This window comes from Heterodontus francisci, chromosome 2 (genome assembly GCF_036365525.1).
Source record: "Heterodontus francisci isolate sHetFra1 chromosome 2, sHetFra1.hap1, whole genome shotgun sequence".
Taxonomy (NCBI): domain Eukaryota; kingdom Metazoa; phylum Chordata; class Chondrichthyes; order Heterodontiformes; family Heterodontidae; genus Heterodontus; species Heterodontus francisci.
In genome coordinates, this window is record NC_090372.1 from 127,385,822 (window position 1) to 127,410,025 (window position 24,204).

The 24,204-nt window shown below is 43.2% G+C and overlaps 1 protein-coding gene across 3 annotated transcripts in view; it reads right to left on the reverse strand.

Moving 5' to 3' along the window:
* Positions 1-24,204, reverse strand: part of galnt1 (UDP-N-acetyl-alpha-D-galactosamine:polypeptide N-acetylgalactosaminyltransferase 1) — a 203,273-nt gene that overhangs the window by 146,822 nt on the left and 32,247 nt on the right. For 2 of the 3 annotated variants that reach the window (XM_068010567.1, XM_068010548.1), the window contains exon 2: positions 9,296-9,505. In XM_068010567.1, coding sequence (XP_067866668.1) covers positions 9,296-9,434 — 139 coding nt within the window. In that variant the 5' untranslated portion in view covers positions 9,435-9,505. The remainder of the gene's footprint in view (positions 1-9,295; positions 9,506-24,204) is intronic. The other variant, XM_068010558.1, reaches the window with a different exon arrangement.

The window sequence follows — 24,204 nt, forward strand, 5'->3', positions numbered from 1 at the left end:
AGTTGTGTACTGTGGGAGCTTGTGGAGTGGGTTGCTGCATCTTCAGGGTGGGGTGGGGAGGCAGTGACAGCTGACAACTACACAATAATGAACATTTCTTAGAAGGGTTTCTTGAACTGTAAGTTGGGGGAAATGGTGCATTTTAAAAGAGATTTTGGTATTTCATGTAAATAGGAACTCAAGTTTATTCTGGTGACATAAGGGGAAACTGTTTCAAAAAATGTACACCCACAGGTCACAACCAGCTTACCACTTCACAAGAACGCAATCAGAGCCAGCCTCAAGGATGAGTGTTGGGTTCTGGAAGAGGACGGGATTTATTAAAATGGCTTCTCCAGCAAAATATAAAAATCAAAAAAATGTAAAACAAATAGGCATGTTTAACTGTGATAGAAGGGTATGAGAGGAGATGTGAAGGATATATTGTTACATGAAAATACTGATAGAAATAGACATGATAGGAAAGTAGTACAGAAAGCAAGTACTCTTGACAGATACTGTATTCACAACTTGTATTTATATAGCATCTTTAACATAGTAAATTATCCCAAGACACTTCACAGGAGTGTTATCGAACAAAAGTTAAGACTGAACCACACAAGGAACATTAGGACAGGATTTCGGCAGGGATTCCGTCTGCTCCAAAGGCCTTGTTCTTCAGCTGTTGAATGGCTTTTTCAACCTCACTCCAGACTGGGGTAGCACAGAGACTGAGCCAGATGAGGTGTTGAGGGGTGGTGTTGAAACATGCAGTAGATACACTCCTGGAGTGAATATACCACCTCATATCCACAGCAGAAGGTGGAATTTGAATTCAATTAATAAATTTGGAATTAAAAGCTAAATCTAATGATGGCCATGAAACCATTGTCAATTGTTGTAAAAACCCATCTGGTTCACTAATGTCCTTTAGGGAAGGAAATCTGCTGTCCTTACCTGGTCTGGCCTACATGTGACTCCAGACCCACAGCAATGTGGTTGACTCTTACATGCTCTCTGAAATGGCCTAGCAAGCCACTCAGTTGTATCTAACCGCTACAAAGTAAAAAAAAAAGAATGAAACCGGAAGGACCACCCGGCATCGACCCTGCAAAGTCCTCCTTACTAACATCTGGGGGCTTGTGCCAAAGTTGGGAGAGCTGTCCCACAGACTAGTCAAGCAACAGCCTGACATAGTCATACTCACGGAATTATACCTTACAGACAATGTCCCAGACACCACCATCACCATCCCTGGGTATGTCCTGTCCCACCGGCAGGACAGACCCACCAGAGGTGGCGGGACAGTGGTATACAGTAGGGAGGGAGTTGCCCTGGGGGTCCTCAACATTGACTCCGGACCCCATGAAGTCTCATGGCATCAGGTCAAACATGGACAAGGAAACCTCCTGCTAACCACCTACCGCCCTCCTTCAGCTGATCAGTCAGTACTCCTCCATGTTGAACACCACTTGGAGGAAGCACTGAGGGTGGCAAGGGCACAGAATGTACTCTGGGTTGGGGACTTCAATGTCCATCACCAAGAGTGGGTCGGTAACAACACTATTGACTGAGCTGGCCGAGTCCTAAAGGACATAGCTGCTAAACTGGGTCTGTGGCAGGAGGGGAGGGAACCAAAAGGGAAAAATATGTTTGACCTCATCCTCACCAATCTGCCTGCCGCAGATGCATCTGTCCATGACAGTATTGGTAGGAGTGACGACCGCACAGTCCTTGTGAAGATGAAGTCCCGCCTTCACATTGAGGATACAGTCCAACGCATTGTGTGGTACTATCACCGTGCTAAATGGGATAGATTTTGAATAGGTCTAACAATGTAAAACTGGGCATCCATGAGGCGCTGTGGGCCATCAGCAGCAGAATTGTACTCAACCACAATCTAACTTCATGGCCTGGCATATCCCCCACTCTACCATTACCATCAAGCCAGGAGACCAACCCTGATTCAAAGAAGAGTGCAGGAGGATATGCCAGGAGCAGCACCAGGCATACCTCAAAATGAGGTGTCAACCTGGTGAAGCTACAACATAGGACTATCTGCGTGCCAAACTACATAAGCAGCATGCGATAGACAGCTAGGCAATCCCATAACCAACGGATCAGATCTATGCTCTGCAGTCCTGCCACATCCAGTCGTGAATGGTGGTGGACAATTAAACAACTCACTGGAGGAGGTGGCTCCACAAATATCCCCATCCTCAATGATGGGGGAGCCCAGCACATCAATGCAAAAGATAAGGCTGAAGCATTTGCAACAATCTTCAGCCAGAAGTGCCGAGTTGATGATCCATCTTGGCCTCCTTCTGAAGTCCCCAGCATCACAGATGCCAGACTTCAGCCAATTTGATTCACCCCACGTGATATCAAGAAACGACTGAAGGCACTGGATTTTGCAACGGCTATGTATGGGCCCTGACAATATTCCGGTAATAGTACTGAAGACCTGTGCTCCAGGACTTAGCGTGCTCTTGTACTGTTCCGGTACAGCTACAACACTGGCATCTACCCAGCAATGTGGAAAATTGCCCAGGTATGTCCTGTACACAAAAAGCAGGACAAGTGCAACCTGGCCAATTACCGCCCCATCAGTCTACTCTCAATCAGTAAAGTGATGGAGGGGGTCATCAACAGTGCCATCAAGTAGCACTTGCTTAGCAATAACCTGCTCAGTGATGCGTATTTTGGGTTCCGCCAAGGCCACTCAGCTTCTGACCTCATTACAGCCTTGGTTCAAACATGGACAAAAGAACTGAACTCAAGAGGTGAGGGGAGAGCGACGGCCTTGACCTCAAGGCAGCATTTTACCTAGTATGGCATCAAGCAGCCCAAGCAAACCTGGAGTCAATGGGAATCAAGGGGGAAACTCTCCCCTAGTTGGAGTCATACCGAACGCAAAGGAAGATGGTTGTGGTTGTTGGAGGTCAAGCATCTAAGCTCCAGGACATCACTGCAGGAGTTCCTCAGGGTAGTGTCCTAGGCCCAACCATCTTCAGCTGCTTCATCAATGACCTTCCTTCAATCATAAAGTCAGAAGTGGGGATGTTCGCTGATGATTGCACAATGTTCAGCACTATTCACGACCCCTCAGATACTGAAGCAGTCCGTGTAGAAATGCAGCAAGACCTGGACAATATCCAGGCTTGGGCTGATAAGTGGCAAGTAACATTCACGCCACACAATGACCATCTCCAACAAGAGAGAATCTAACCATCTCCCCTTGACATTCAATGGCATTACCATCTCTGAATCCCCCGCTATCAACATCCTAGGGGCTACCATTGATCAGAAACTGAACTGGAGTAGCCATATAAATACTATGGCTACAAGAGCAGGTCAGAGACTAGGAATCCTGTGGCAAGTAACTCATCTCCTGACTCCCCAAAGCCTGTCCACTATCTACAAGGCACAAGTCAGGAGTGTGATGGAATACTCTCCACTTACCTGGATGGGTGCAGCTCCAACAACACTCAAGAAGCTCGACACCATCCAGGACAAAGCAGCCCACTTGATTGGCACCCCATCTACAAACCTTCACTCCCTCCACCACCGATGCTCAGTGGCAGCAGTGTGTACCATCTACAAGATGCACTGCAGCAACACGCCAAGGCTCCTTAGACAGCACCTTCCGAACCCGCGACCTCTACCACCTAGAAGGACAAGGGCAGCAAATGCATGGGAACACCACCACCTGCATGTTCCCCTCCAAGTCACACATTATCCTGACTTGGAACTATATCACCATTCCTTCAATGTCACTGGATCAAAATCCTGGAACTCCCTTCCTAACAGCACTGGCTGTACCTACCCCACATGGACTATAGCGGTTCAAGAAGGCAGCTCACCAGCACCTTCTCAAGGGCAATTAGGGATGGGCAATAAATTCTGGCCCACCCAGCGATGCCCACATTCCATGAATGAATTTTTTAAAAAAAATTTGTGATGAGGAGTGCTGGCCGGTGGACTTCAGGGTTGTTGTAATCGTGACTATTCAAGAAAGGAAACGAGACAGATTACAGCAACTACAAAGGAATCTTCCTGCTGCCTGCCAGAGAGAAGATGATTGCAAGGATCCTCCTCAAGCGCCTCTTCCTTCTGGAGTCACAGTGCAGTTTTTGTCCATCGAGGGGCACCACAGACATCATCTTCACTGAGTGGCAAATCCAAGAAAAATGCAGGGACCTCCAACAGCTGTACACAGCCTTCTTTGGCCTCATAAAAGCCTTTGAGTCTGTCAATCACGAAGGCCTATGCAGCATCCTGCTCAAATTTGGTTTTCCTCAGAAGTTCATCACCATCCTACATCTAGTTCACAATGACATGCAAGCTGTGATCCTCAACAGAACCACCACAGATTGTCTGAGTCAAGACTGGGGTCAAGCAAGGCTGCGTCAGTGCACCAACCCTTTTCTCCATTTTCCTTGCTGCAATGGTACATCTCACCTCCAGCAAATTACCCGCAGGCATGGAAATATTCTATAGAACAAACGAGAAACTGTTCAACCTACGCTGCCTTCAGTCTCGAGGCCTGCTACTCGACTCGAACCCAACAGGACCCGATGACGTGTCGGGTTTGGATTGGTCGGGCCCATCTGCAGGGTATGGTGTTCGGGTTGGGTCGGGCTGGGCCGGACACACACACTAAGTGCTCTGCTGGCAAGTATTGAAATTCAAAGAAGAAAAAAATTTACTTGAGCTGGGACGAAATTGAGTCTGCGCAGCGAGCAAAGTCACTATGAAGTCATGATGCACGCGCTGCAGCTTTCTTCAGGTTCTGAGTCCGAAGGTAAGTAAAGGGATGGTTGGGTTGGGTCGGGCTCAGGTCCACGGTGGGTCGGGCAGGTTCGGGTTGGGTTCTTTTCTCCCCCGACCCGAGCAGGCCTCTACTTCAGTCCACAACCAAAATCACTCCAACCTCAGTTGTTGAGCTTCAGTATGCAGATGATGCTTGCATGCGCGCTCACTCTGAAATTGAACTCCAGATCACTGTCAACAACTTCTTCGAAGCATGAGAAAATGGGTCTTTCACGAAACACTCGGAAATCGCAGGTCGTCTTCCACATCTCAACACCTCCCTGTCAATCAAGATCAATGGCGAGATCCTGGAATATGTGGACCATTTTCCATATCTTGGGATCCTCCTCAGCAAAACATTTCTCCCTCAATAACTCAATTGCCTGCTCCCTTAAATATCCACTCACTGTCTCCTTATATTTTTCCAGAGTATCTAACTCCACTTTCACCCTTAGTGGCTGGACTCTTCCACACATTCTCCATCCCCTACATCAAGTAGTTAAATTTTAATTGTCTGCCTGCCTTGCTGCTTCTAAGCTTGAGTCAGTATCCCATGGTTCTAGAGCTTATCGCTATCACAATCTTGAATACTCAAAATTCTTCAGGGACCCCACTAATATCTTAATAAGCTTTCTTTTTTCTGGAGTAAACAATCCTCAACTTCTCCTAAAAGCTCAGGCTCAGATACTTTGAGCACTTTGGTTGCCCTTTCCTCCAATTGTGGGGTATATGTTGCTATAGTATCAAAACTGTACATATTGCTCCAGGTGCAGTCTTACCAGTGCCTTGCAAAAATGATCTGATCTTTGGTTGCACAGCCCAAGATAAATTTAGCTTTCTTCATCTTACAGTCCTAAAAGAAGTGGCTAGTGAGATAGTTGATGCGTCAGTTTTAATTTTCCAAAATCCCCTAGATTCGGGGAAGGGTCCATTAGATTGGAAAATAGCGAAAAGAACTCCTTTATTCAAAAAGGGGAGACAGAAAGCAGGAAACTACAGGCCAGTTAGCTTAACATCTGTCATAGGGAAAATGTCAGAAGCTATTTTTAAAGATGTTATAGCAGGGCACTTAGAAAAATTCATGGTAAACTGGCAGCGTCAACATGGTTTTGTGAAAGGGAAATCATGTTTAACCAATTTATTGGAGTTCTTTGAAGTACTGTGGATAAAGGGGAACTGGTGGATGTACTGTACTTAGATTTCCAGAAGGCATTGCATAAAGGTGCCACATCAAAGGTTATTGTTGAAAATAAAAGCTCATGGTGTGGGGGATAACATATTGGCAAGCTAACAGGAAACAGACAATAGGCATAAATGAGTCATTTTCTGGTTGATAAGATGTAACGAGTGTTGTGCCACAGGGATCTGTGCTGGGGCCTCAACTTTTTACAATTTATATAAATGACTTGTTTGAAGGGACCAAAGATACAGTTACTAAATTTGCTTATGACACAAAGATAGGTAGGAAACTAAGTTGTGAAGAGGACATAAGGAGACTACAAAGGGATATGGATAGGTTAAGTGAGTTGGCAAAGATCTGGCAAATGGAGTACAATGTGGGAAAATGTGAAATTGTCCATTTTGGCAGGAAGAATAAAAAGCAGCATACCATCTAAATGGTGAGAGATTGCAAAGCTCAGATGCAGAGGGATGTGGGTGTCCTTGTGCATGAATCGCTAAAGGTTAGGATACAGGTTCAGCAAGTAACTAGGAAAGCTAATAGAACGTTATAGTTTATTGCAAGGGGAATTGAATACAAAAGAAAGGAGGTTAGGCTTCAGTTATACAGACCATTGGTGAGACCACATCTGGAGTACGGTGTACAGTATTAGTTTTAGTTAAGCAAGGATGTAAATGCATTGGAAGCAGTTCAGGGAAGGTTTACTTGACTGATGTAGTCTCCTCTACATTGGGGAGACCAAGCGCAGATTGGGTGACCGCTTTGCAGAACACCTCCACTCAGTCCGAAAGCACGACCCCGAGCATCTGGTTGCTGGCCATTTCAACATACCCTCCTGCTCTCATGCCCACATCTCTGTCGTGGGATCGCTGCAGTGTTGCAATGAAAATCAACGCAAGTTCGAGGAACAGCATCTAATTTACCGACTAGGCACGCTACAGCCTGCCAGACTGAACACGGAGTTCACCAATTTCTGAGCTTGACTGGCCCCCCTTTTTATTTTTAGTTATTTTTTTCTTTATTTGTTCATTTTATTTTAATTTGTTTCTACTGTGCCTACCCACTTTTTTTTTTCATGTTTGTGCTTAGGGCCAGGCTGTTCATGTTTGTCAATTAACACCCTCTCTGTACTAACGCTTTGTCTTTCAACACATTATTAACACACCATGCAGCCTTTGCTCCATGACCTTCTGGTCAGTTATTCTCTGTGGCCTTGTCCTTTAAACACCTCTTTTGTTACCTCTTGCACCACTTTACTTGCTTAAAACCTATTACATTTCTAATATTTGCCAGTTCTGAAGAAGGGTCACTGACCTGAAACGTTAACTCTGCTTCTCTCTCCACAGATGCTGCCAGACCTGAGTATTTCCAGCATTTCTTACTTTTATTTACTAGACTAATAGCTGGAATGGGCGGGTTGTCTGGTGAGGAAAAGGTTGGACAGGCTAAGCTTGTATCTGCTGGAGTTTAGGAGAGTGAGGGGCAGCTTGGGGAATTCTGTATACTGAAGATGGAGGAAGAACAGAGGACGAATGGCTTTCTGTCCTCTGGGATTAATGTTAGAAAATGACTACCAAGCCTGCTGTTTTCAACATATTGTACAACCTGCAATGTCTAGTTTCTCCAACATAACCATCTGAGGGAGTTGAAGGAGCATAGGAAAGTCATGTGAGCAGAAGTATGAACTCCCCGACTCCAATGGTAGAATGGCAGGAACTTCATAATTTCACCACAACATACAATACATATTCAGCCTAATTGCCTGTGTGGTACAGTTAACATTTCAATGATCACAAAGGATGGGAACCATAGTGTTCTACTACTTTGTCAACTGTGTCTGTACGGTACAGAGCTGGGCAGCCGAAGTTGGACTGCGGGTGAGATGGGGGTGGGGAAGGGGAATGAAGGTGGCTGCAAACCATGGCTAAGGAAAGTGTGGAATTTGTGACCAGGTGGATTATGTAAAGAAAAAAAATGTTTGCTCATCTGGGCTATTTTTAAATTGCACCAAGTGGATGATGATGTCACGGAGCTTGGGTTGAATGAGTTGTGGATGCTTGGAATTAGCTCAAAACATTGTTTAAAGATCATTCAAGAAATGTGGAATTTCCAATGCATTCAATGGTACAGAGGATAATTATTTGTGGAATGACTATGATGATGATGCCATTCAAGCAGATGATTGGGAACTATTAGGAATTGCAGACGATGAGGAGTAATTTTAATGTATGTTCAGTTCTAATTAGTTATTCTAATTAATTTCAGTTATTAAATTGTTCCATTTACTGTAATAAAAATTGTATATGACTTGTTTAAATAAATGAATTTACACTAATTAGGTCTGTCTCCAGGGTGGCTATTATTTTGTTGATAAAAGTTCGAAAATATGACTCGTGTAAAAGTCAACCACCCAAAGTTTAGCCCCAAAAATTGGTCTCAAAAATTAGACATTTACACGAGTAAATACGATATTCTGTTCACAGTGGATCTTTGCTTGTACAAAAGTGAGGCCACTTAATGGCATTAGTATCAGTCTCTGCATCACTAAAAACTGCTTGCCTCATCTTTTAAGGAAATTGAAATGGTGATAAATGTCTCCCTTTTCTTCCAAAAGCAATTAACTGGTAGGATGCATATTCAACAGCATTTTGCTCATCGTTTTTCACACATTTCAGGATTGCATGTACCAGAAAAATTGAATTCAGCTACCAAAGTTGACCTTTGATTATGTGACAGAAATAAATCTAACATATAGGTAAAAATCAGTAATCTTAACTAAAATTAACTTAGATTCGCTTTCATTTCAAGATTACCAGCATTAATTGGATCGAAATGTCATTTTTCAGGAATGAGGGAATAGAGAACCCAAATAATTGCAGCCATGTGGATTTAACTTTTTCTTCACCATTTCAAGCATCCTGGATATAGCATTTGTGTATGCAGTTAAATACATACTTAACCCCAATACAGAGAAATTCTTGGCAATCAGCAATACATTACGTTTCTTAGGTGTTGATAACTGACAGAGCATGACATGATAAACAAATGCAAATGTGTTACAAATCAATTTAAATATAGCTCCGGTCATATCAAAATAGATGCATTAAAAGTAAAACAAGTGGCTGTTATTTTTAATGAACAAAATCTTGGTAAAAATGGTAGAATAAAGTGTCTTAGATCTATTCCTAGAGTAGTCAGTAACATTATGGTCAACAGTACTGTTATGAATCAAGTTGCATGCGATTTTGTCCTGACTTGACTTAGTGCTTGTTCCATCACATTATCTTCTAAAAGGCTATTTAACTTATGTGGGATGTTTCTTACTTTCATGAGCAGGTAGGCCTCGTTCTTTCTTGTCTTCACACTTGTTACATTCACTGAAGTAAAGCAGTAGGAACATATCCAGTAGCATCCAGACTAATGAGGTGGCCAAAACCACCTTGCAATACGCAAACCTTCTCATGGTACTGATTCAGATAGTGCAGAAGTAGATTCAAATCGGCAACCAAATTGACAGAACTGTAACAGCAACTGCTAGGAAGATAAAGACACCACAATAAGTAAACAGTTTAATCGTAGACGAGTGTTGTACAGCTCAAAGTTAAACACTGTAAACAATTCCTTCTCCATTAAAAAGGCAGTAAATAAGCAGTGTTCTAATATACTTTACAGACCATCTCTTTGTTCTGTTGTTTCTGGCTAGATCAGAAATTAGTTCCATATTTGTCTAGAATTTCATACTTATATTCAGTAGAAAACACAAATCTGCACTTGATTTTGAGAATCTACATATTAGCATTCCAAACTGGTGACCACTTTTCATTCACATTCCTTGCATTATCAATGTAGCAAAATAAACTATCATCTCATGTCATCATCTACTGGTGTAACACAAACTAACAAATTACTTGTATTTCAGTTAAAATTGCAACATATTAGAAGTTGAGAATGTCAATTGAATATAGAGTTTTTAGTTTGTGTACTGCCATCAACAAAGAAGCTGAAACTGAGTTTCTCAGTTCTGAAGCAGGATGTAAACTCAAAATATTTTCTGTCCTCTACACAGATGCTGATTGATGTGCTATATGTCATCAGTTTTTTTTTCTGTTTTGGTTTCAGATTTGCAGTATTGCACTTTCCTGGCAATGCTTCTATAATATAAAAAAGTGCTACAACAGGAAGGACAAATGTAGCCACATCTTAGAGGTTGAACTATTTATTTTACTGGCGCAATTTACTGCATGAATTTTACCAATCACAGAAGGGCAGAACAGCTACTAAGAGACACATTTTTACATGTACAGATGCTCCACACAATGACTTATAGTCAGTTATGCCCAGCTTCTATGACAATTACTTTCACAAGAACTGGTTATTTAACATATGTTGGTCCTCTTGCGGCTGAAAACGGTGACAAACACCATGAATGGTTGGGTATAGTAGTGGAAGAAAAACACAGGTTCATTCAGGATACAGTTTGATACAGGGAGAGACACATGGGGAGAAAACAATTGCAGTTATACAAGAGCCCTTAATGTAGAAAAAAAATCCCAAGGCACTACATAGGAGTATTACCAAACAAAATTTGACACTGAGCCACAAAGAGATTTTAGGACAGGTAACTAAAGGCTTAGTACAACAGATATGTTGTAAGGAATGTCTTATCGGAGGAAAGAGAAGTAGAGAGGCAGAAAGGTTTAAGGAGGGAATTCCAGAGCTTTGAGCCTTAGCAGCTGAAGGCACAGTGACGAATGGTAGACTAATTAAAATTGGGGATTCTCAAGAGGCCAGAATTTGAGGAGCACAGATAAAGTGGAGATTTGCAGAGCTGGAGATTACAGAGATAGGGAGGGGTGAGGCCATGGAGGGATCTGAAAACAAGGATGAGAATTTTTAAATCACAGTGTTGTTTAAACGGGAGCCAATGTAGGTCAGCTAGCAGAGAGGTGATAGCTGAATGGTATTTAGTGCGAGTTAGGGCATGGGCAGGAGTGTTTTAGATTTCTTCAATTTTATGGAGGTTAGAACGTGGGAGAATAGCCAGCAGTGCACTGCAGTAGTCAAGTTTAGAAGTAACAGAGGCATGGATGAGGGTTTCAGCAGCAGATGAGCTACGGCTCTGCTGGAGTTAGGCCACATCACAGGAGGTGGAAATAGGCAGTCTTACTGATAAGATGGATATGCAGTCAGAAGCACATCCTGCGCCAAAAATGGCATCGAGGTTGCAAACAGTCTGGTTCAGCCTCAGCTGGGGGTGGGGTGGGAGGGGGGGGGGGGGGGGGGGGGGTGCGTGGGGAAACAACGACAAGAACAACTTGTTCCTTATAGTGCCTAATAAAAAGTCTCAAATCATTTTACAGGAACATTATGGAACAAAGTTTGACACAGTCACACAGGAGATAATAGGCCAGATGACCAATAGCTTGGTCAAAGCAGTAGGTTTTAAGGAGAGTCTTAAAAGGAGGAAAGAGAGGAGGAGAGGCAGCGAGATATAGGGAGGGAATTCCAGAGCTGAGGGCCTAGGCAGCTGAAGGCAGGACTGTCAATGGTGGAGTGATTAGAAACGGAATGTTCAAGAGACCAGAAATGAAATTTGAAAACAAATGTGATTTGAAAACAAGTTTGAGAATTATAAATCAAGACATGGCTTGACTGGGAGCCAATGTAAATCAGCAAACATGGGTGTGATGGGTGAGCAGGACATAGTGTGGATTTGTACATGGGCAGCAGAGTTTTGAATGAACACAAATTTGGGGAGGGTAGAACATGGGAATCCAGCCAGGAGTGCATTGGAATAATTAAGTCTAGGAGGTAACAAATGCAAGGTGAGGGTTTCAACAGCAGATGAGCTGAGGCAAGGTCAAAGCCAGACAATGTTATGGAGGTGGAAATAGGCAATTTTGGTGATAACTTTAAAAAAAAAGTTTGGTCCATGAGCCAATGTGGATCAAACCCATCCATCTCTAACAATATATTCAAAGTCAGGGCCTGTTTCAGTGCTGTATCTCTAAATAAATAAAAAATATCCTTCCCACAGTTCACAATATTTCTGTTTTGTCTCATCTTCAAATTTTGAAATTGTGCTCTGCACACCGAAGTCTATGTCATTGATATAGATCAAGAGGAACCCCACTAGATACCTTCCTCCAGCTCAAAAAACAACCATTCACCACTACTGTTTCCTGTCACTCAGCCAATTTCATGTCCATGCTGCCACTGTCCCTTTTATTCCATGGACCTCAGGCTTGTCAGCAGAGTTGTCATGTGACACTTTAACACCTTTTGGAAGCCCATTTACACATCAACTGCATCAAGTCACTCTTATCACACCAAGATCTCAAATTACTTCAACAGATTTGCCCTTAACAAAAATCTGTTTTTCCTTAATTAATCCACATTTGTCCAAGTGACTTAATTTGGACAAAATCATTATTTCGTTCCCACCACCGAGATTCAACTGACAGGCCTGTAGTTGGTGAGCTTATCCTGACACCCTTTTTTGAACATTTGCAAATTCTCCAGTCCTCTGGCACCACCTCCATGTCTAAGCAGGATTGGAAGATTATGGCTGGTACTACTAATTTCCACCCGGATTTCTCTCAGGTCTCCTTGAATGGATCTAATCCAGTCCTGGTGACTGATAAAAATTTAAGTAAAGCCAGCCTAATCCTCAGCCTCAACTGGAGCATTGTGCCCAATTCTGGGCATCACACTTTAGGAAGGCTGTGAAGGTTTTAAGAGCAGGTGCAGAAAAGATTTACGAGAATGCTTCCAGGGATGAGGAATTCAGTTATTTGGATAGATTGGAGAACTTGGGGTTGTTTTCCTTAGAGAAGGTTGACATGAGATTTGATTGAGGTTTCCAAAATAATGAGGGGTCGGGACAGAGTAGATAGGGAGAAACTCTACCTATTGGTGGAAAGAGTCAAGAACCAGAGGATACTGATTTTAAGGTGGATTGGCAAAAGAACCAACATGAGGAAAATCATTTTTTTTTTTTTAAAACACAGGGAGTGGTTAGAATCTAGAATGCACTGCCTGCGAGTGAGGTGGAGGCAGATTCAATCGTGGCTTTCAAAAGAAAATTGGATAAGCACCTGAAGTGAAAACATTTGCAGAGCTCGGAGGACAGGGCAGGGAAGTGGGATGAACTGACTTGCTCGAGAGCCAGCATGGACACGACAGGCCAAATGAACTCCTTCTGTGCTGTAACCATTCTATGATCCCTCTATCAATTTTTAGCCCATCCAGTATCTCAACCATCTCCTTTCACTGACTTTGGCAGCATCTTATTCCTTGGTAAAGACAGATGCCAAGTACTCAGCTATGCCCTCTGCCTCCATGCATAAATCCTCTTTTTGGTCCCACTTCTCGTTTTACCACCATTTTTTTCTATTTCTATGCCTATAGAAGGCTTCTGGATTCTTTTAAGTTGCTTGCCAGTCTCTTTCCATACTCTTCTTTGTTCTTATTTCATTTCCCCTCAACTTTCCATATTCAGCCTGGTTCTCACTTGCATTATCCACCTGACATCTGTCATATGCACCCTTTTTCTGCTTCAACTAACTATTATCCAGGGAGCTCTAGCATTGTTTCTCCTACCTTTCCTCCCTCATCAGAATGTAGCTCAACTGTACCCATAGTAGCTCTTTAAAAGGCAGCCCATTGTTCAATGACAGTTTTGCCTGCCAATCTTTGATACCAATTTACTGGGGCTAAAACAGTTCCCACTCCACTGCAGTTGGCTTCCGCCAATTAATTATTGTCACTCTGGATAGCTCCTTGTCCTTCTCCATAGCTAACCTAAAGCTTATGATACTATGATCACTGTCCCCTACTGACACTTGATCCACTTGTCCCACCTCATTCCCTCGAACCAGACCCAGCAATGCTTCCTTCCACGTTGGACTAGAAAAATACTGGAGAAAATTCTCCTGAACACACTTCAGAAACTATTCCCCCCCCCCCCCCCCCCCTTTACATTAATTATCCTAATATAGACTTGGAGAGTATCATATTCCTATATGGCTACCTGTGTCTGCAGTTCACCAACTTTATTTACCACACTCCATGCATTCAGTGCACAGTAAACCCAATTTAGGCCTTCTTGCATTTCCTCTTACACTGACCCCACCTAATATCTTACTTCTTACTCTAATGCTATCTGTCTCTCGCAATTCTTTGTGCACCTTGTTTTTCCTCTCTAATGTTACCTGCTAGTTCCCAACTCCTCCTCTAATGCATTTAAAAGTTAGTCTTAACTTCAGTTGCTATGCCAGATCACTGAAAAAGCCTTGGACAATAAATCTATCCAAGAAATTTGACTTTTTACCGTGTTGGTCCCATGATTTGTTTGCAAAAGGGAGAATTCTACCAATAAAGATTGCTGTATTTTCCAGGTGAGAGTCAGATTTTTTACTTTTTCTTTAATGAAAGTAATTTTCTTCAATGTCTTTCTCAGCAGTTTACACTATATGTAAGTTGCTTTTAATTTTTCCAAACCGGAAAACTTTGAAGCAAAACTTTCAAGCAAACTGGAACCTATCAACATATCCAAAAATTTCTATCACGGTTTTACTGCCAAAATAAATGAATGCAGAATTTGTTAGCATGGCAGAAATTCAAAGTTACTACATAACAGCTATAAAATTCTAATGCAAACATGATCATTTCTTAATGGTTCATAAACTACAAATTATCCTAATACTGGAGGTATGGACCTATCAGAGACTAAGCACCTCATCCTTCAATATAACAATGGCTAGAATTTGACATTGCACCACTGGCCAAAAGGTCAGGGGCGAGCCTGCCAATGGTGGGCCCAGGAACCACGCCAAGATTTAACACACCAGGCCCTTAACTGGCCTTGGGCAGGACTTCCGCCCATCTAACGCAGGAGGTCCCACCCCCAATCAGTAGGACAGCAGCTCTTAGTCCAGCAACGCCACCAGGAGCAGTGGCCACTATTGGGAGTGCACCCAACTTCAGCAGCAAGAGGGACGCTTGCCCCGGAAAAAAAGATAAAAGTTTGTGGGGCCTCGCTGAGGACAATCAGCCAGGCCCCAGCAGGGCAAGGGGGTCAGAAGGAGTGTTGTGTAGTGGGGGAAGTTGGGCTGCGGGTGGTGTGGCTCTTCGTGGGGCACAGGGTTCCCAATCAGGAGGTCCCCCTAGCCCGCAAGCAGGCCGCCAGATTTTACTTAGCGGCCTCCTGGAGGACCTCAGCCACCCGCTGATAAAATACCAGCGGTGCCGGAAGGAGGCCCTGAAGTGGCATGTAAGTGGCCTGGGGCGGGAGAGCTGTTTTTCGCCACCGCTGCCTCTTGCAAATTTTCAGCCGGGGCAGGAAGGCGTTAGGAAGAGCCCCCCCTGCTTCTCACTCAAACTTACAACCAACCCCCAGCACCAGCCCACTCCTGCATGGTGGTGAGGGGGGGGGGGGTGCGTCGGCTCCTAAGGGGCATAAAATTCTGGCCAGTGTGTGTGTAAATCTGGTCATCTGCTTGGATTTCCAAATCTAATCATGTAAAACTTTCAATTAAAAATAAAAATTGCTAGATTCCAAACTGAATTCACTGCCAAAGAAAGCTGCTGTAGTGTAAAGATCAACTTTGCTTGACTACTCAACTGGAATATACTGCACTTAAAATAGGCATCCAAGTGTATTCACATGCCTATAATACGAAAAACATCCAATAAGTCACCGACTGATATTACAAAGAAAAGAATTTGTATTTATATAAAGTTTACTTATCCTCAGGATATACTAAAATACTTAAGAATTTTTTTTGAAGTGTAGTCGCTGCTATTTTGTAGACAACTGTGGTAGACAATTTACACACCCTACAAACTAAATTACATGAATGGTTTTGATGTGGTGAGAGAAAATGCTGCCTCGGGCACTTGAAATATATCGACGTAGGATTTTTTTTTGTGTCCACCTGAGTCTGAATTTCTTTTTCTGAAAGATTAACTGGATATTTTTAAACTCATTCTCTGGATCTGTGCATCCCTGAAAAACCTGGTTTTTATTGTGCATTCTTAGTTGCCCAGCGGTGGTGGACCTTTTCTTCTTGGAACGGTTGGTCATGGCTTGATACAACTGGGTGGCTTGCTAGGTCGCAGAGGGCAGTGAAGAATCAACATCAGTGCGGGACTGGAGTGACACATGGGCCAGACGAGGTAAGGGCAGCAGGTTTTCTTCTGTAAAGAAGATTACTGAACCAGTTGGGTTTCTACGACAATTTGCCAGCTTCACGGTTACTTGTTACTGATACTAGCTTTTTTTTTTCTAAACTGAATTCAAATTCTCAAACTGTCATGCTGAGATTTTAACACTCATTTTCTAGATGGGTAGTCCAGGTTTCTGGATGACTAGCCTTTTAATTAATCACTGCACTACGATACCTAAATATAAACAAATGCAAAAAAATACACAGTTCTCAAAAGTACTACACATGCTGTGACACCTGACTATCTGCACTGAATGGTCCTGTGTTGCAATGAAAGTAGCATGCAATAGGCAGGACTTCCTTAATCAGCACTGCAAAACCATCCAGCAGAAATTTTCTCTAATTAAATGTTGGGAAGACCGAAGCCATTGTCTTCGGTTCCCAACACAAGCTATGCTGCCTTGGCACTGGCTCCGAGCCCCTGCCTGGCAACTGTTAGAAGCTGAACTAGACCGTTTACAACCTTGGTAACATTTGACCCTGAGCTTCTGACAACACATAGGGCAGCACAGTGGCACAGTGGTTAGCACCGCAGCCTCACAGCTCCAGCGACCCGGGTTCAATTCTGGGTACTGCCTGTGTGGAGTTTGCGAGTTCTCCCTGTGTCTGCGTGGGTTTCCTCCAAGTGCTCCGGTTTCCTCCCACAAGCCAAAAGACTTGCAGGTTGGTAGGTAAATTGGCCATTATAAATTGCCCCTAGTATAGGTAGGTGGTAGGGAAATATAGGGACAGGTGGGGATGTGGCAGGAATATGGGATTAGTATATATGGGTGGTTGATGGTCGGCACAGACTCGGTGGGCCGAAGGGCCTGTTTCAGTGCTGTATCTCTAAAACTAAAAATCACTAAAGACCAGTAACTTCCATTTATATAACATTGTCTGACTCTGCACCTGCCTCAACTCATTGGCTGCTGAAACGCTCATCTGTGACTTTATTACCTGTAGACTTGACTATTCCAACACTTTCCTGGCCAGCTTCCCATCTTATACCCCAAACATAAACTCGAGCTCATCCAAAACACTGCAGTTCTTATCCTAACTCGCACTAAGTCTTGGACACCTATCGCCCCTGTGCTCACTGACCTACATTGGCTGCCAGTCCAGCAAAAGAGCAATTCTAAAATCCTCTCATTTTCAAATCCCTCCATGGCCTCACCACTCCCCCATCTTTGCAAACTCCTCTAGCCATACAACCCTTCAGATCTTTGTGGTTCCGCCAGTTCTGACCTCTTGCACATCCCTTATTTTAATAGTTTCACCATTGGAAGCTATGCTTTCAGCTCCTTACATCAAACCTTGAAATTCCTTCTCTTCACCTCTTTCTATCTAGAAGCCTCCTTTAAGCTGCTCCTTAAAATCTACCTCTTTGACCAGACTTCTGGTCAACTTCCCTATTACCTTTTTATGCAGCTCAGCGTCAAATTTTGTTTGATAGCACTCGTGAAGTGCCTTGGGATGCTTTACTGTGTTAAAGGAGCAAGTGCAAGTTGTTGTTACAAAAGCAAAATACTGCAGATGCTGGCAATCCGAAATAACAGAAAATGCTGGAGATACAGATGAAGGGTCATCGACCTTCAATGATAACTGTTTCGCTCTCCACAAATGCTGCCAGACCTAAGTACTTCCAACAGTTTCTGTTTGTCTTGCATGTTGTTGTTGCTGTTGGCTGTTGCATTGTGTGGTAAGGATAAAAAGCAATAAATTGCAGTAGAGTGTTTTCATCAGCTGTCAATTTTAAGAACCAAATCAAATTTGATGGTGGATCCTCCAACAGTAATTAATCCAAGCCACTTCAACAATGAGATGCAAAAGGTTATTCAGAGGTTTTATATATTGGATACTCCAACAGGAGTTCCAAGAAGTGTACTACATACAGGAGAAATTTAAAACAAATTCATTGTACCCAAGAGTGTCACTGGAGTATATTTTCCTCAGTAACAAAAGAAAAATTATTTTACTAAACCTTTTATAGTTTTTAATAGTTTAATGAACTATGTGCAAGTTTATATGAAATTTACATCACAGAAATAGGCTGCTCAGCCCAACTGGTCCATGCCGATGTTTATGCTCCACAGGAACATCCTCCCACCCCAAAATAAAAGCAAAATACTGCAGATGCTGGAAATCTGAAATAAAAACAAGAAATGCTGGAAATACTCAGCAGGTCTGGCAGCATCTGTGCAGAAAGAAGCAGAGAGAAAGTTTCAGGTCAGTGACCTTTCATCAGAATTGACAAATATTAGAAATGTAAAATGTTTTAAGTAAAGGGTGGGGTGGGTCAAGAGATAACAAAAAGGTGAAGGTGTCGATAGGACAGGGTCACAGAATAACTGGCCAGAAGGTCATGGAACAAAGGCGAATGGTATGCTGAAAGACAAAGCATTAGTAAAGAAAGGATGTGAATGACTGTAAAGCACAGAGCACTCCAAGCACAAACAAAAAAAAATTAAAAAACCAAAACAGTGGGTAAGCACAGTGGAAACAAACTGAAAAACTTAAAATAAAATAACCAAATAAAAAAGGAAAAAGAAAAAAACACTAAGCATAAAAAAGGGGACCCGTCATGCTCTGAAATTATTGATCCTCCCACCCTACTTCATCTAACCCCATCAGCATAACCTTTCCTCTCATGTACTTTGAATCATAAAAAGATACAGCACAGAAGGAGGCCATTCAACTATTGTGTCATGCTGGTTCTTTGGTACAGCTATTCAATTAATCCCACTGTCTTGATCTTCCCCCACAGCCCTGCAATTTTTTCTCCTTACAGTATTTATCGAATTCTCTTTTGAATATTACTAATAAATCTGCAGCACCTTCTCCAAGGCTTCGAGACCATCTTGAAGTGTGGCCAAACTAGCATGGTCATTGCTCCTTTAAGGCCACGGGCATTAATTTTAACAAGTTTACTGTCTGGTACTTTGTCAAACATCTTTTGAAAGTCCATATCCACATCAACCCTCTTCATGACTTCCAAGATTGACTAAGTTTAGTAAACAAAAATCTTTATCTTTGCACAAGGAGCTAAATAAATGCCTTGTAATAAAAGTAAAATGTGAAAAGCTATAGCTGAAGCTGCATTAAGACTTGTATTTGAGATGGTTAATGTTGACCAGCATGTTAATACAATATAGCTAATGAAGCATTCGTCCAGTTTATCCATCTGAGTCACAATCAAATTCACCCATGTTAATTACACCCACAGGAAAAGTTCCATCTTTTCTTTAACAATGTATCTTAATCCCAGTTTGAAAACAACTGCTCCACAAGTATGTATTTTTTTTTTTAAAAAAAGCAAAATACTGCGGATGCTGGAAATCTGAAATAAAAACAAGAAATGCTGGAAATACTCAGCAGGTCTGGCAGCATCTGTGGAGAGAGAAGCAGTGTTAACATTTCAGGTCAGTGACCCTTCTTCAGAACTGGCAAATATTAGAAATGTGAAAAGTTATAAGCAAGTAAAGCGGAGGTGGGGCAAGAGATAACAAAGGAGGTGTAGGTGGACAAGGTCACAGAATAGCTGACCAGAAGGTCGTGAAGCAAAGGCAAACAATATCTTAATGGCGCGTTGAAAGACAAAGCATTAGTACAGATAGGGTGTTAACGGACTGAAATTGAAAAGCCGCAAATACAAACATGAAAAAAAAACTGGGTAAGCAAACTGAACAAACTAAGATGAAATAAAATGAAACAAACAAAAAGAAAAAAGAAAATATTAACTAAAAATAAAAGTAAAATGGGGGGGGGGGGGGGGCCCCCCATCATGCTCTGAAATTATTGAACTCAATGTTCTGTCCGGCTGGCTGTAGTGTGCCTAATCGGTAAACGAGATGCTGTTCCAAGAGCTTGTGTTGATGTTCACTGGAACACTGCAGCAATCCCAGGACAGAGATGTAGGCATGACAGCAGGGGGGTGTATTAAAAGGCCAGCAACCGGATGCTTGGAGTCATTCTTGCGGGCGGAGCGGAGGTGTTCTGCAAAGCAGTCACCCAGTCTGCATTTGGTCTTCCCAATGTAGAGGAGACCACATTGTGAGCAGCGAATACAGTATACTACATTGAAAGAAGTACAAGTAAATCGCTGCTTCACCTGAAAGGAGTGTTTGGGGCCTAGGATAATGAGGAGAGAGGAGGTAAATGGGCAGGTATTACACCTCCTGCGATTGCAGGGGAAGGTGCCATGGGAAGGGGACGAGGTGTTGGGAGTAATGGAGGAGTGAACCAGGGTGTCACAGAGGGAACGATCCTTTCGGAATGCTGACAAGGGAAGGAAGGGGAAGATGCATTTGGTAGTGGCATCACGCTGGAGGTGGCGGAAACGGTGGAGGATGATCCTTTGGATATGGAGGCTGATGGGGTGGAAAGTGAGGACAAGGGGAACCCTGCTGCGGTTCTGGGAGGGAGGGGAAGGGGTGAGGGTAGAGGTGCGGGAAATGAGCCGGACACGATTGAGGGCCCTGTCAACCACAGTGGGGAGGGAATCCTTGGTTGAGGAAAAAGGAAGACATGTCAGAAGCGCCGTCATGGAAGGTATATATATGTATTTTTTTTATTTCACCCAACAACTGTCTATCAAGACTGGCAATCTCAGATACTGTGCAGTTTCATTCACCTGGAACTGAACTGCAGCTGCCTTGCTCACTTACTCAATTCACTTTAAGACCATTATAGCTGGCAGAAGATTGAAACTTCATCCCTTCAATATGGCTGGAATGAAATCCAGATCAGAGATGAAAAAATAATATTCTAAACCACTGTACAAGCCAAAGGATCACATTTCATTTTATACTATACGTATAGCAAGCTTCACTGGATATTAAAAGTCTATCTGACACATGCTGGGCAATTTCTAAGTGTTCTAAAACAAGTCGTTTCTGAAATCTGAAGTGAACAAACAAAATGCAAAAAATACAGAATGTGTGGATTTCCAAACTGGTATAAAGAAATAGGGGTCTTAAGATCTACAAGTGCCCTTTGTACCCACAAGGGCTGATATTATCTCACACACTGCCTACAGCACAATCACTGCTGTTTAGAAGTAGTTCCTTGTGTGAAATGCCTTAAAATATTCTGAAGATCCTACAGGAGTTTTTTTAACCCAATAATTTTAGCAACTAAAAAAGACTGAATCAATAGTCTAAACAAATCACTATTAACATTTCTGTAATTACTGCATAAGCTTTTACAGGAATGCTCCATATTGCAATGTAGTTTCATCATGTTTAAGAAGCAATATCCTAAAAACAAGTAGCACACAGAATATTGTTTAACTTCAAAGATAAAACATATGTTAATCAATACTACAATATAAATGCTTATAAATCCAACAAGCAAATAAAGGTATCATTTTTTCTAGTTCCTCTGCCCACCACCCCCAAAACCTTGATTCCTGAAGGCACCGCTGTTCACCAAGATACAATTCCACAGACGCTAATAGCCTGTCTGCTCAGGTAGCAATTTTTTGACATTGAATCCTCAGTAGCAAATGTCAACAGGTATTCAACAGTGCAGAGCAGCACAGCAGAATTTTATCACATTGTTACTTGACATGAGTTGGCTGAAGAGATTGCTGCACTCCCTCATCAATATTTTCCCAACTGCACTGGTGTCATGCAGGCCCCCACCTGCCAAGAATGGGGCACATAACTTTAGTCACATGGACATTAAATTTCACATTGTTGCTGGGAAAAAGAGAAGACCTGTTACAAGCAATTGTCAGGCCCCTGGCCGGCAAGACATTTTTGCATATTAGCAGGCAGCGTTGGAACAAAGGAGCTATCCCTGCTCCCATCTTCTTCTTCTTTGGCCTCCTTGTCTTGAGAGACAATGGGTAAGCGCCTGGAGGTGGTCAGTGGTTTGTGAAGCAGCGCCTGGAGTGGCTATAAAGGCCAATTCTAGAGTGACAGGCCCTTCCACAGGTGCTGCAGATAGAATTGTTTGTCGGGGCTGTTACATAGTTGGCTCTCCCCTTACGCTTGTCTTTTTTCCTGCCAACTGCTAAGTCTATTCGACTCGCCACACTTTAGCCCCGCCTTTATGGCTGCCTGCCAGCTCTGGCGATCACTGGCAACTGACTCCCACGACTTGTGATCAATGTCACAGGACTTCATGTCGCGTTTGCAGACGTCTTTGAAGCGGAGACATGGACGGCCGGTGGGTCTGATACCAGTGACGAGCTCGCTGTACAATGCGTCTTTGGGGATCCTGTCATCTTCCATGCGGCTCACATGGCCAAACCATCTCAAGTGCCGCTGGTTCAGTAGGGTATATATGCTGGGGATGTTGGCCGCCTCGAGGACTTCTGTGTTGGAGATACGGTCCTGCCACCTGATGCCAAGTATTCTCCGGAGGCAGCGAAGATGGAATGAATTGAGACGTCGCTCTTGGCTGACATACGTTGTCCAGGCCTCGCTGCCATAGAGCAAGGTACTGAGGACACAGGCTTGATACACTCGGACCTTTGTGTTCCGTGTCAGTGCGCCATTTTCCCATACTCTCTTGGCCAGTCTGGGCATAGCAGTGGAAGCCTTTCCCATGTGCTTGTTGATTTCTGCATTGAGAGACAAGTTACTGGTGATATTTGAGCCTAGGTAGGTGAAGTCTTGAACCACTTCCAGAGCGTGGTCGTCGATATCGATGGATGGAGCATTTCTGACGTCCTGTGCCATGATGTTCGTTTTCTTGAGGCTGATGGTTAGGCCAAATTCGTTACAGGCAGCCGCAAACCTGTTGATGAGTCTCTGCAGACACTCTTCAGTGTGCGATGTTAATGCAGCATCGTCAGCGAAGAGGAGTTCCCTGATGAGGACTTTCTGTACTTTGGTCTTCGCTCTTAGATGGGCAAGGTCGAAAAACCTGCCTTCTGATCTTGCGTGGAGGAAAATTCCTTCTTCTGAAGACTTGAATGCATGTGAGAGCAGCAGGGGGAAGATCCCAAACAGTCTAGGTGCGAGAACACAGCCCTGTTTCACGCCACTCAGGATAGGAAAAGGGGTCTGATGAGGCGCCTCATTGCAATGGAATGAGGCTATGATACTTAGTAGCTTTGGTGCATATCTGATCTTTTCTAGTAGTCTGAAGAGACCACTTCTGCTGACGAGGTCAAAGGCTTTAGTGAGATCAATGAACGCAAAGTAGAGGGGCATCTGTTGTTTGCTGCATTTCTCCTGTAGCTGGCGAAGGGAGAGCAGCACATCAATGGTGGATCTCTCTGCTCGAAAGCTACACTGTGCCTCAGGGTAGACACGCTCAGCCAGCTTCTGGAGCCTGTTTAAAGCGACTCGAGCGAAGACTTTCCCCACAATGCTGAGCAGGGAGATTCCACGGTAGTTGTTGCAGTCACCATGGTCACCCTTGTTGTGCTCTCATACAATACACAGAAACAACCTGGTCAAACCAGTCAGTCACGTGACCACCCTGCTGGCCAACTTGGGGAGGTTTAAGTTGTAGAGAGTGTGTGAACTGACAGAAAGCTCTTTGCTCCTGGACAGGAAAAAACCCTCCTCTCCTCCTATCTCTTTCTCACTGAACTGAAACCCCCTGAAGACTCATGAACTCCAAGAAAGAAAAGTCTCCTACAGTGAACAAGGTTTAAAAATAATACTGGGCCCCATGAAAAAGCAAGATCTACCTACAATCAAAGACTACAGCAAGCTCGAAGCACAGTAACAAAACCCTCTTCAGAAATTACCTCAAACCTTTCCACTTTATTTTTCTTCTGCTCTTTTCCGTCTCGATTTGTGTGTGTGTATTGCCTATGCATGCTAGCGTGAGCGCGTCATGTATCCGTGGGCGTCAACCGAATTAAGAGTTCAAGTTTTAATAAATTTCAATCTTTCTTCTTTAAACCTAAGAAAGCCTGTTTGTGCTAATTTCTTGGCCTTATAATTGGAAAGCAGAGAACAAGGATTCACCAAGGGGGAGCTAAAACACAATGCGTTTAAAAATAAAACCCTGTTACAGTAAGACCAGGTGAAGGTTGAAAGGGAACCCTGACACCTCTCA